General features: G+C 36.9%; 1 protein-coding gene across 2 annotated transcripts in view; it reads left to right on the top strand.

Annotated features, from left to right (window-relative positions):
- LOC150104679 (E3 ubiquitin-protein ligase SHPRH) overlaps positions 1 to 14,894 on the top strand; it is a 674,750-nt gene that overhangs the window by 459,324 nt on the left and 200,532 nt on the right. For both annotated transcript variants that reach the window (XM_090395874.1, XM_090395873.1), the window contains one exon: positions 7,427 to 7,623. In XM_090395874.1, coding sequence (XP_090252000.1) covers positions 7,427 to 7,623 — 197 coding nt within the window. The remainder of the gene's footprint in view (positions 1 to 7,426; positions 7,624 to 14,894) is intronic.

The following is a 14,894-nucleotide window of genomic DNA, read 5'->3' as shown; positions in this document are numbered from 1 at the left end:
CGCCAGACTTTGGGTTTTAAAGGAGAGGAATCTAGAGCATGTTTGCTCAAAATGCTCCATGTAAAAGTTAGCAATGGGGGGGATAATGGTGAGCTCATGGCTGTGCCTTCTTTTTGTAGGTAAAAAACGTTTTGCCATACAAAATAGCCAGAACGTAATACATATGCAAAGAGCATACAAACATACCCACCACCCTCTGAGAGAAAAATCTAGCCCTCACACCCTTCTTGGTGGCCTTCATTCTCAGCTTACAAGGATGCCCTCTTGTCTTTTCTCCATCCTCCATAAAATGAAATATCCCATCAGCTGAAATTGTTTATGATCCTTTTAGAAATTTGTAAATCTCAATCATATCACCCCTCTTTGTCATGTTTGCTAATGTCTGCAGTCTATAAATTCTCAGTCTGTCTTCATAATCAGTATTCCACAATCCTGATATCATTTATAACAACACTCTACTTTGTGCTCTCTCTCCACTGTAGAATCACAATGGAAACAGGAGACCAGACCTGTGCACAATAGTCAAAGTGAGATCTTATCAAGCCTTGTAAAGAGGCAAAATAACATCCTTATTTTTACATGTCAAAGTTTGTTTCAGCATTGCAATTATCTCTTGAGTTATATTTGCAGTCTTTGCTACATGCCCTCTGAACTTCAACTTCCTATCTACTAACACTCCCTTCTCGCCATTCCTTCCATTATAATTTAGTTTCCCTGACTCTCTTAAATTAAAGATGCAAAGAAATTATATTCTTGGTTTAATCCTTTATCCAGGTGTAAGCAAAGAAAGTTTGTGTCTGATGTGTCTTCAAGACTGGGCAACTTGTATATAGAAGCTATGACTTCACATCATTTGCCTTAGTAACCCATAATGCAAAGCACATATCCTTATGGGTATATGTAATGCTATGCATTATGAGAAGGGTCACTACCCAGACTGGTATCACTTCAGGGTCACTACCCTGACCCTGAAGTGATACCAAGGTTGAAGTAATAGCTTTTCAAGAATCCTGATACCAAACACATTCAAGTGTAGGCCATCACACTTATACATATCAATTTTTTTTTTTCAGACCCATTCCACATATCCCGGAACTTGCATCCATTCCCTGTACACAGCCTACGTATTGAATCATTTACCATCATAATAAACTTGGAAACAGAACATTAATATCAACAATTCATATTTAGGAGCTGTTTTTCAAGTGGATTACTCATGGATGTCTCTAGGAATTTCCATAGATGAACTCTATGATAAGGTGTGAGATTAACGCAGTAACAGCAGAACTTGTACATAAAGAATTAAAAAAAATGAAAGATAATAGTCTTCATAGTTCTTCTTTTCACACTGCAGAGTCAGCTGCTACAAGTTTTTGTTAGCCTGTTGCCAAACATACTCCTTAGCCCAGACCTCCAATCTATCCAAATCATCCTGCAAAATTTTGACATCATCTGCATTCACTATTGCCCTACCCAACTTTGCATCATCCGCAAACAAATGAACTGTTCCTCTCATATCCTTTCCTATATCATTAATAAACAAATTAAACAGCAGTGGTCCAAGAATAGATCCTTGTGGCACACCACTAGTCACAGGCCGTCGTGTGGACTCTACTCCTAAATAAACCACCCTCTGATATCTCTCCGTCAACCACCCTCCTATCCATCTCACCAACCCTATATCCATCCCCATATGCCGCATTTTACTGATTAGAATTTCACGTGGTATCCTGTCAAAAGCAAGGTCCAGTAGAATCACTGTAAACCCATTACCCTTATCCAGTTCAGCCATCACTGTGTTATAATACGTGAGCAAATTACTGAGGCATGATCTACCTTTCACAAAACGATGCTGTCCCCGATACAGTATCCCATTTTCATCTATCCAATCTTGTATTTTCCTATTGACTATTTGCTCCAAGACCTTGATAACGATTCCTGTTATGCTGATTGGCCGGTAATTTTCAACAGCAGCCTTGGAACCACCTTTATGCAGCAGAACTGTTTTCCTCCTCTTTCCACCCCCCTTGGGACTGACCCAGACCTGAGGCTCAAATTAAACAAAATGGTCAGGGGCACTGACAATTCTTTAGCTGCTTCACGTACGACACGAGCTGGTATGCCATCTAATCCCACAGATGTATTGACATCGAGGTTCTGTAATAGACTATTTACCTCTACTTCATTCATCTCAATTCCAGTATAAGGTGTTGCTTCTGCCATTCCTGCATTGTCACCACCTGGATGATATACTCTTGCAAAGTGCTCGCTCAGTAATTCCACTATATCAACTGATTCGATTACCTTCCTACCCTCATAATTTTTTAAAATCATTCTGCCATGAACATTTTTCCTTTTAACTTGCAACATATTGAAAAAACTGTTTGGGATTCTCTTTAGCCTGCATGGCCAATTTTCTTTCGTAGTCTGCTTTTGCTTTTCTTACCACACTTGTTACCATCCTGGCCTGAGCTTTATACTGTTCCTGCACCTGCTGGTCACCTTTCTCCTTAAATTCCCTCCACAATTGTTTCTTTTTTTGCAGCTCAAGCTTAGTAGTGTTATTCATCCATTTAACCCCTACTTGATTTATTATTCGGACTTTTGGTATACAGTCAACCATTGCTTCCTGCAAACACTTCTTAACCACCTCCCATGCATTATCAACATCCAGCCCTTGCAGTTTTACATGCCATGGCACTGAGCCAAGCACACGCCTAAGCTTGTCATACTTACCAGCCCGGTAATTCCACATGTACTCTGGCTTAATTGTAAATTCCACTCCTTTAGCCACCTCCCAAGTCATGACCTTATGATCACTCTCACCAATTGGTGGCAACATGGTCATGTTTGTTACAGCCACACTCTCAGATGCAATTACTAGGTCAAGCACGCTCTGCCCACTAGTATTTTCCACTACATGCTGTCGCAGATAGTTGTCCCTTAATAACCGCATAAAATCCAATTCCTTCCTCCCATGTGTCCTCTCCTCTTTCCAGTCAGTGTTACCATAATTGAAATCACCCATAATAATTACCCTCCTTCCACTAATTTCTTCTATTTGCCTATGCATACTATCCTCACCATCTATTCCATCACCTGGTCTATAGCAGCACCCAATTGTATATTTTGTTCTGCTAGACTCTATCTCACCAAATAGCCTCAAATGTGCTCTTTTCTTTATCCTGCAGTTCAACTTCTATACTCCTTGACTGCAACTCATCAGCTATCATCAATAACACTCCCCACCCACCCCTTTTTATTCTCCCTGTCACTCCTGAACACGCTATACCCATCACATTCAATCACACTAGCTTCATCATCTTCTGTCAGCCATGTTTCACTAATACCAACAACCTGTGGCCTATAAGTGCCAACCAAGGCCAAAAACTCTTCTTCCTAATACTCCTGACATTAGTGTACATGAATTGCAGAAGCCCATTAGTCCCATCATTACTTTGATGCCTTATACTAACTATCCCATTCTGATCTGTTGTCCTTCGTACTCGCTCGGGCATATTATACTCATTCATACACTCAACTGCCTCCCTAAAGTCTGCATATCTACACCCCCCCCCGTAATAAATCTAGTTTCCCTGAGTCTGTACATCCACTTCCATTTCAATTATCAACACTTTTTCAAGCCTCCGTACACCAAATCCATTCAAATGTAAACCATCCATCTTATATAAATCCTTTCGCCCATCGAACTCACTCCACACATCCACAAATTCCACACCACTCTCCATGCATAACCCACGCATAAAGTCATTGGCAATTATGGCCCTCCTTCTAAACACTTCACTGTCATACCGCGGCAAAATACTCACCATCCTAACTCTCTCACTCTTCTCTTTTGCTACCTCAAGTAATTCCCTCACATCCTCTATCATTTCCATTTTGTCCTCTTTCAAATCATTTGTTCCTTCCACAATTATCATCTCTTTCCTCCTCTGTTTTTGCACTCAAATAGATTCACTGACGTCCTTTATGTTCGCACCCGGCTGGTACGATTTAAATATCAGTGTAGGTTTTGCAAAAATGTCCAGGGGAACTGGCAGTACTAATGACCAAACTGTGTAATTTTATCTCAGCTCTGGTAGTGTTCTAAAGGAGTGGAAAGATGGCAAAATAATTCTCTTGCATAAGGGAGGTTCTAAGACTACAGTACCAAATTATAGACCAATCAGTATGTCAGGCATAGTGATAAAAGTACTGGAAAAATTAGTCAAAAAGATAATTCTAGAATGGGTAGATGAAAATATGACACTGTAGGAGGATCTACATGGCTTTGTGAAGGATCACAGGAAATTCATGAACAAAACAATGTTAAATTTGAAAAATAAGAATTGTATACTGCAATGGATACCAGCCCATATAAATATTGAAGGCAATGAAAGAGCAGACAGTCTAGCCAAATAAGCAAGACATTTACCTCAAAAATTTCATCCACTATCACTAACTGATGTTAATTCTGTTGCCAAAATAAGATTGGTAAAACAAACACTCAAGAAGAAGAATGAAATCAGTGAAATTAATGAAAATAGAGAAATAACCACATTCATTACCAGACTAAGAATAGAGCATGAAAGGCATGAAAATTCAGCCAGGCAGTTGTAGGAGCTCTAAAGCATGTAAGAACTGTCCATGAGTTGAACTAACACCTGTCCATATCTATTCTTGTCCAGCAGTTGCTGCTTCTCTACAGAAAATTGACAATATCCCTACAGAAAAGCTCTACTCCATCAAAGTCCAACAGATTGCCAAAGCAGTTCTACAGTTCCATGGTCATATCTAAAAGGTCTTCAGTGGACTCGACAACAACAACAAAAAGGAAGTGAAGTGAGCTCTTTCTTAAGATAAATAAGGTAGGACTGTGTTTTGATAGCTTTGAAGTTCACTATGTTGTCTCAGTCTGCTGGAAAGTGTTAAAGAGATAGTGTGTTTATGGCATTAATTTTCTAACATCTTGATGGTGAGAATATTTGAGCACTACAAAGTCTGTCAAATAAAGAAGAGGAATTGAGTATATTCTCATCTGCAAGGCTGTGGGTAAGATTTCACGTTAGCAAGAGAATGTTATTTGTGTGTGTGTGAGGAAGAGAATGGGCAAAAGTACAGAGCTCTAGGGCACTGAAGCAGTGGCAAATAAATCTGAAGTAAGAAACCATCGCCCATGATACATAATGAGTGACCAGAGAGGAAATTTAATTGTAAAATTCATTTGTAAAAGGTGGAATGTAGACTATAAGATGGTACGTAGAGCTCTATGCTAGATGCCAGTCAAATTTAACGAGTATGATAGGTATTGCATCTATAAAGGTTAGTGTTGTGGGTCTCCCATGATGCATTTTCTGTATAATAGTAATCATCATCATCATAACACTAATTATGGATATAAACCATATTGGTCTGTTCGGGTCTTGTTATCCATCTAATATTCTTTTTTTGAGGTCTACCCGGCTTCTCTTTTCAATTGGTTTATCTTTTATTATTTGTTTAGGATATTGGATGTTGGCCATTCGGTTTACATGTTCTATCTATTTTTGTATATAATCGTTTAGTTTTTCTTCTATTGATTTTGTTTTTAGTTCTTTTAAAATATCTTTGTTCCTTTTTTGGTCTAATAATGTGTATTTTGCAGTTCTTCTCATAATCTCATATCACTTGTTTTTATTCTTTGTTTATCTAGTTTGTTTATTGCTCAACACTGTCATATAATAATGTGGGCACTGCTAAAGTATTGTATATTTTCAAGTGTGTTTCTTTTTGTATTATATTTGGATTGAGTGTTCTATTTATCAGGCCTATAATCGGTAAAAATTTTGAGGTTTTTAATTTTATATCTTTTTCTCCTTCATATGATATTTCACATCCAAGATATTGGATGTGAAATATCATTATTTTCAAGAAAACTGGAGTGAAGGTAATGAGATGATAGACTCACTTTTTTCCCTGACTTTTTTTTTGGATTGGCAGTAAATAGACAATGGATCAAAATGGATCAAAATGTCTAGTCCAGCGTTTCCTGGATATTTCCTATGACGGAACACTTCACAAATCCTGAAAATTTCACGGAACACCTTGGTTATTTTATAATGTATTAATAATTAATTATGGCATAATCATAAAGAGTATTAGTACTTATGTATATGGTGTGACATGTTGACAAATATAAAATTACATTTAAATCAGTTATCAATCACTGGACTAATGAAATTTTGTAGCATATTGTAGTTTCCTCAGGCCAACATCATTAAATTAATTTGTGCTGATTTTCATTGACATATCCTATTCTGATCACCAAAAATTTATAATATTATTATAAGTACTTACAAGTGAATGCAGTCTTTTTCTCCTGTGTGCTGGTAGTTTTCCCCTCCTTTTCTACATCCTGGAGATCGCTTTGTAGGCTGGAGGGGGGATGCGTCACAAATGGAACACAAATTTGAGCACATTTGAAGAAAAACAGAAGCATGCCAAAACACAAATTTTACAGTAAGCCTTAATAAGAGATGAGAAGCCTCTACTCTGGGTGTTTGCATACTGTGATATCACTTGCTGTTATGTCACATGAACATGATTTTTCTTTTGAAATGATTAAAGTTTCACTCAAATCCACATGACTGAAGTTCACTATGTATTATATCTTATAATTTCTGAGGCACACAAATTCTTTTTTTATTTTTTATTGTTTCATTATTATATTTTTTTATTCAATTCAAATTGGTGAAAATTTGATATTACCTAGCAGCAACAAATATATACTTGAAATAAATTGCTGAACTCACACCATGTCATGGGACAGATAATAACTCACTCAAATGGACATATGGATAAAATATATCAAATAATTTATATTTCATATCCATGTCATTTCAATAGTATCCAGGTATTTCAGTTTCAGCAGGCACTTTTGCATCCATGTATATATTGATTTGTAAGCATTCCAAGGCCATGACAGTGGTTAAACAGGATGTGCACTCAATATATATTTATTCAAGGCTAGAAAGTTTTGATCCACTTTTTACATATGAATTAATTAAGTATTATTTTGTTTCCGGTTACTTAGAGAGAAAGAAAGAACAAATCTCTCATTTTTCATCTTATCTTAATGACAGATATATTGTGTGAGTAGTGCATAGTGAAAAGAGTTGCAAATAAAATATTCTGTGGCGATGGATCATGAAGTTGCATTTATGAGTAAAATATAGTTGTATGTTTTAGTATTTCAGAACATTTGAACAATTTTTATTATCAGAAGTGAGCTTTTTTTTTTTGTGATCGCTATAATTTTATGAATTGGTAAATTGTTTGCCTAGTAATGATGCACCTAAAGTTTCTCGGGAAAAAAAAGTATTCACAATGCTATTTATAGAAACCATTTGGATGTGAAATCTGAAACTATATTTTCTTATATTTGTAGGTGCATATACTGTACTATTCATGAATTATTTAACCATTATGAAAGCAAACTGTTTTGCTTCAGTGATGATACAGTTGATGAGGAGCCAACAGATAAAAATGAAGCTTTACTTTCAACATTACGAAGGGGAAGTTGGGCTGACAGTGCATTAGAGGGCATGTTAAAAAGCTTGTTAGTTTTTATTAAAAGTCACAAAGGTGAGTATGACATTTTTTATAAAATAAACAAAATTATAATAAAAGATTGTGAGTTAAAGGAAAATAACAAAAGTAGTTAATTTATTTAATGTTACTCCACTCCACATCTGAAAGTTGATGTGAACTATTAGGTATGTCATCTAGATATCTACCATTATTATTAATGTGGACATTTTCTCCAAATCTGCTCAAGACAGAAATTTATTAGAAAAGAGTTATAAATGCCAAGAAATTATATTCTTTGCTCAATCATTTATTCAAGTGTAAGCAAACATGTAAATTTTGTTTGCTTACACTTGGAAAAAGGCTTAAACAAGAATATAATTTCTTGGCATCTTTAATTTAATTTATAACCAAGCACAAATACTTTCAACAAAAATTTGGAGAAATACAAATTGGGATAGGCTACTATTACTATCTTTTTTTGTGTACTCTATGAAACATAAAGGAAAATGTAATCAATGCTACTTGCCAGCTGACTGTGAGTCAGTTTGTGTATTATATCTTATAATTTTTAATAGGACATACTTGCTCTGTTTATGGCCCAAAACTTTATGCATTTTTATAGAATATTTTAGAAAATATGAGGTGTTGTTCAGAAAGTAAGGCAAGAATTCCACCAGCATCTTCATACCTGCATCAAAGAAATCTGCTGCCAGTGAGTTCAACCACTGAGTCACACTGTTCTTCAGTTCCTCATCTTCTTCAAAGAGTTGAGATGAGAGCTACTGTTCCATATGCAGGACACGAGAGGTAGTCACTGGGCATGAGGTTGGGGCTGTAGAGTGGGTGCTTGAAAAGTTCACACACACAAACTTCTGAATTTGCTGGAGAGTTCAAGCAGTGGTGTGAACTAGTATGGCCTAAACTAGAAAAATTATATCCCAACCATGAAAACACTTTTTGCATATTTTCTTGAATTTAGGGGTTACACTTGGGGCTTGCCTAGGGGCAGCATCTAAATCCCTATCAAATCTGCATAGGCCAGTTCGTAATATGATACTGTTATTTTGCAATGACCTGAGTTCAAATCCCATTTAGGGTGTGAAGAACCTTTATAAGGGCTCTTTAATTGAAGGCAAGTTAGCCATTCACATACAGTAATTGGCAGGGTTTTGCTTACTGGAAACTTAGGTTTTTTATCCTGGAAAGCAGGCAGACCAGCCAGAGGAATAACTGCAAGTACATAATATGAGAGGGAGGGGGGAACTGAAAAGTTCTGATTAACATCTAGAACAAAAATTATATTAAAGCAACTGATATAACCACAAGAAAGAACATATCTTAAAACCCTTTAATCCCCATATTTCATCAAATTATAATCATTTTAGGATATATAAGAAGACATGTCAGAGGATTTGAAGCCATTCAAAGACATAGAAATGTTGGCTGTCATCAAGGTTTTCATGCTGCAAGAAAAGTCTGCAACTGGGATTCACTGAACTTTAGGGGACTGTACTCCAGCATATCTAAGAGTTGCCAGATGGGGTGGACAAGTTTAAAACTGAGTTCGTGAGACAACAGATGCTTCCAAGTCAGGAAGATCTTCCACAGTGATCATACCTGAAAACATTGATGAAGTGCATGCCATGATCCTTGATGATAGATAAACACCAGCCAAAATCATTGCAAAAGACTGTGGATATCCAGGGAATGAATTGGGGTCATTATCTACCAACATCTGGACATGTAGAAGCCCTCAGTGAAGTGGGTCCCCAAATGTTTGAATGCCAACCAAAAGAGAAGATGTGTGCTGTCACCTCAAAGGATTTTGGAAAATTTTGAGAAATTAGGTGCAGATATTTTTATTATTATTATTATTATTAACACCTGATCTCCATGGAATCAGAGACTCATTGTGGGAGGTACACACTATTGTATACAATGCTCATCCAATCATGCCTTAAATTGATTCACAATACACTCAGGCAATGCATTCCACTCAGCAACTATTCTCCATGCAAAGAATCTACTCCTCTGCTCACACCCTCCTCATAATACAGTTTCCAGTGATGACCTCTTGTTCTACTCCCCCTCTCCTGTTCTATGAAAAATCTCTTCCATCTCAACCTGATAACAACCCCTGACTAGCTTATATGTCTCAATCATATCTCACCTTCTTCCTTCTATTCATGGGGGCCTTTCAATTTGCATTCTCGCATTTCCTCATCATCATGAAAACTTGGTGACCAAATCTGTGCACATGTGGCCCCCCTGAATTTCAGATCATTGTTTACCACCACTCCCAGATTTCTCTTCTCTACCTCTTTTAAAGTTTCCCTGGCAGATGTATGCTTTGCATTCCATCATGTTGGAGGCTTAATGGATTTTTTACAACACTCAAAAAGAATTAAAATAGAATTTAATACTTCCTATATTTCGTCCTGGTCACTAGGACATCTACGGGGATTACAAAACCAATTAATGTAACATGCACACACAAATCTTACAATACTAAGCCCAACCACGTGGGTGACACTAAAGTCCTATCTAGGTGGAGCGCCCGCTAAGGGCGGTAGTAGGTGGCCTGGAATGTAAGGTGGGACCTCTGTGATGAGTGTTTCCCAAATCTTCAGAAGCTTAATGCAACTGTATTTATTAAGATTTGGTTGGTTTCTGAGAGCTGCTGCTGCTTCTAAGAAAAGTCTCTCTTTCTTGAATTTGCTGTGGTGGAGCATGGTGGTTTTCTTCCATGATACTCTGTGGGTGGTGTCTAAAACATAGTCAGCCAAGCCTGAATGGCCATAGTTGTGTTTACCGATGTAAGACTTGTGTTCCTCCAGGTGGATGGATGCTGATCTGCCTGTCTGTCCAAAGTATGCCAGCTTATAGGAACAGGGTACTTTGTAAACTCCAGGCAGCGAGAGAGGAGGGAGCTGATCTTTAGTAGAACGGATAAGGGTAGCAAGTTTGCAGTAGGGCTTATATGCTGTGTGTAGGTTATACTTTTTTAGTATCTTAGCTATTTTTTCAGATGTGCCATGGATGTAGGGTATGGTGATGGCATTTTTAAAATCTTGTTGACGAGATGGACGGGGAATGGGGGAGAAACTGATTATTTTTTTGATACTGTGATCGCTGTAGCCATTGGCGAGGAAAGTGTTGTGTATGTGGTTAAGCTCAGTAGTAAGGGGGTTCCACTGGAACAAAGATTGTGGGCTCTCTTAGTAAGAGTTTTGATGATGCCATATTGTTGTGAGGGGTGGTGGTAGGAGAGTTTGTGAATGTATCTGCCTGTGTGTGTGGGTTTTCTGTATACAGTGAAGGCAAGTGTATCATTAGGCAGGCGTGTGACTAAGGTGTCTAGGAAGGGTAAACAGTTGTTTGGAAAAGGAAAAGAACAACTGTTTACCCTTCCTAGACACCTTAGTAACATGCCTGCCTAATGATACACTTGCCTTCACTGAAAACCTACATGCACAGGCAGATACATTCACAAACTCTCCTACCACCACCCCTCACAACAATATGGCATCATCAAAACTCTTACTAAGAGAGCCCACAATCTTTGTTCCAGTGGAACCGCCCTTACTACTGAGCTTAACCACATACACAACACTTTCCTCTCCAATGGCTACAGCGAACACAGTATCAAAAAAATAATCAGTTCCTCCCCCATTCCCCGTCCATCTCGTCAACAAGATTTTAAAAATGCCATCACCATACCCTACATCCATGGCAAAAATTTAAAAAAAAAATAGCCAAGATACTAAAAAAGTACAACCTACACACAGCATATAAGCCCTACCACAAACTTGCTACCCTTATCCGTTCTACTAAAGATCAGCTCCCTCCTCTCTCGCTGCCTGGAGTTTACAAAGTACCCTGTTCCTGTAAGCTGGCGTATTTTGGACAGACAGGCAGATCAGCATCCATCTGCCTGGAGGAACATAAGTCTTACATCGGTAAACACAACTATGGCCATTCAGACTTGGCTGACCATGTTTTGGACACCACCCACAAAGTATCATGGAAGAAAACCACCATGCTCCATCACAGCAAATTCAAGAAAGAGAGACTTTTCTTAGAAGCAGCAGCAGCTCTCAGAAACCAACCAAATCTTAATAAATACAGTTGCATTAAGCTTCCGAAGATTTGGGAAACACTCATCACCAGAGGTCCCACCTTACATTCTACGCCACCTACTACCGCCCTTAGAGGGCGCTCCACCTAGATAGGACTTTAGTGTCACCCACGTGGTTGGGCTTAGTATTGTAAGATTTGTGTGTGCATGTTACATTAATTGGTTTTGTAATCCCTGTAGATGTCCTAGTGACTAGGACGAAATATAGAAAGTATTAAATTCTAATTTAATTATTTTTGAGTGTTTTAAAAAAATCCATTAAGCCTCCAACATGATGTCCTCACAGCACTTAAGCCGCTACACATGAATTTGCATTCCATCGTTGCTTACCAAATTTCAAAGCCTTACATTTTGCAACATTGAACTGATAGTTCCACTTACCTGCCCAATTGCAATCTATTCAAGTCCTCCTGTAAGACCATAGCATCTGCTTAACTCTGCATTGATCTCCCTAATTTTGCATCATCTGCAAACAGCTGCATATCACAAGTTAAACCCACCCGAACATCATTAATACACAAATTGAACAGCAGTGGTCCCAAACTGACCCCCTGCTGTACACCACTAGTGACCTTCCTCTTTCAGGATACTGCATCCCTCATAATACAACTTTCTGATACCTATCTGACAGCCAGTCACTGATCCAACTCAGAATTCTATAATCCAATCTCATCTGTTTCAATTTATTTAACAGTTTGTCGTGTGGCAGTCTATCAAAAGCCTTTATAAAATATTTGTACACCACCATATATGCATCTCCCCTGTCCAAGGTATTTGTCACCTTGGTATAGTACATAAGTAAGTTAATATAACATGATCTCCCTTTAACAAACCCATGCTGATAACCACAGAGAATTCTGTTCTTTTCAACCTACTTCTGTAAATAATGGGCATGAAAATAATTATTTGACTCTTCTTATTTTAATAGTTCTTCAATGTTTGGGTTATAGGTGAACCTGCAAGTAATAGACATTAGAAAAATAGACTTTGGATGTTCGAGTTTGGATTTTTTCATGTCATGTAACTCATTGTATATGTTTTAAGTCATTTAAGTACATTTAAAAAACTGAACTTTAATGTCTGTTATTTTCAATGTTTATCTTTTTCCTTTTTACTTTTTACTGTTGCTAGCTTGGTAAAAATGTACAATTATGATATTCCAAGGTGGATGGGGAGGATTTGTACACAGATTTGAACATAACAATATCTTTATAGGAAAATTGTCTTGAAAACAAACAGTAAACATACATCAATATGAAAGACAATTATGTACTGTTACACTTTTCAGGAATAGAATCATGGGGAGTATGTATGTGTGTATGGTTCTAATTAATATAAGCATAAAAAAATGTAGCCGAGTTAGCTTAGTGCATCTCATTGGAATAAGCGATATGTATAATAAAGAAAGCTATGTAAAAGCCATTTTAGAAGTTTTTCCTGGCAGTTATTGATTTATTGTTTTTTATGATAATGGCTGATGTAATTAATTATTAATCATAATTTTTTTGTAAAAATTTTAATTTAGTTTAATTTAATTTAATTTTTTTTATTTTATTTATTTATATTATTTTTTTAACTACAAGAGGTCAGGCTCAATGGGCTTAGTAATTTTAAATGTGATGTAGCTTACTATAGTATGCTGCTAGTTGCTGTAATGTAATCATGCATATAAATGTATATATTCCTGAATATGACCAAATAGTAGTTGACTGAAATAAAAACTAGATCTTAATCCTTTTACTAAATAAAGTGATTCAGATCTAGTTTTTATCTCCCACTTTATCAAAGTACAGCAGCTAATTATGCTTTCTTGTTCAGAAGAATGAATGCTTGTTTTGTAGTTTGTAATATTATTTCATTATACACACACACACACTCATACAGGGACTTACAAGACATTATAGAACTACATCTTCAAATGGCAATGAAAATCACATAGTCTGCCCTTCAAATAACAAATAAGCAATTACACCAGAATGCATTTTACAAATACACAACACTGATTAAGAGAAAGTTAATGCTGAATCGCATGAGTGCAAAACTGACATGGTGCTCAGAGTGGTAGCTGTACATCAGACCTTTCATCCATTATGTTAATGTGATCAGGGAAGTAGAAAGAAACTGTCTCATTGTGACACATATACATATCATAATGACATCATGCATATCCTGTACAGTATTGATCCTGAACTGATTCTGTGTAACTCAATGCTACTGGCTTTAACAATTATTATGGGAGACTTTAACTATGGGGAGATTGGAGGGAAGAAAGGGGACATGTCAAGATGGAAGTGAGATTTATGTGTTATGGGATAATTACATGAAACAACATGTTATAGAGGCACAAGAGATTTGAGGGTGTTGAATCTGATAATTGCATCAGCAGATGTATCCAATACCAAGACAGATACTCTGCCTCCAATTAGGAAGAATGACCATGGTCTTGTTCTGGGAAGCTGCCAAACATTTGAAGTTCTCTGTCAAGGAGTGGTTTATGTTCAACTACAAGGTTGGTCATTATGAGAGACTCAGGATTCATCTTGGAACAGTGACATGAATTGAGATGCTATGAGGAGAAAATGTCAGTAGTTCATGGCAAGTGGTCAGAGATTGTATCAGACTGGGTATCGAAGGTCAGGAGGATAACCAAGTTGGAATTAAGTGGATGAATAGGAATATAAAGCAAGAGCTGCAAAAAAGAAAACATTATGAAGGAAATGTGAAGAAAAAATTGATCAGCATATCCATGAGCAGCACAAAATACAAAGTTTAGAAACAACAAGGGACAAGAGATTCTTTCCTAGCTCTTAGAACAATTATAAAAAGATTTGAGAAGAATAAAAATACTCTAATAGTTTTTCTTGATTTGCAGAAAGCATTTGATGGTTTTGACTGGAACCAAATGTTTCAAATCTTAAAAGCAATAAAGCAAATTGGAGAGATAGAAGGCTCATATTTAATATCTATAAGCACGAAGTGCAAATGGAAACAATAAACAGCAAAGAAACATAATGGTGTAAGACAAGAGTGTTCTCTTTCTCCAATACTGTTTACTCTCTACACTGAAGAAGCAGTCAATAATTATTGCCTTCCCTGAGAGTGAATAATCAATTATTCACTCTCAGGCAAGGCATTCCAATCATTCACTACTCTGTACGAAAAAAACCTGCCTCTCACTCCCATATTC

This window comes from Typopeltis vanoorti, chromosome 7, assembly GCF_054136105.1.
Source record: "Typopeltis vanoorti isolate ZY-2024b chromosome 7, IOZ_Tvanoo_1.0, whole genome shotgun sequence".
NCBI lineage: Eukaryota > Metazoa > Arthropoda > Arachnida > Uropygi > Thelyphonidae > Typopeltis > Typopeltis vanoorti.
This window is presented reverse-complemented; position numbering and strand designations above follow the sequence as displayed.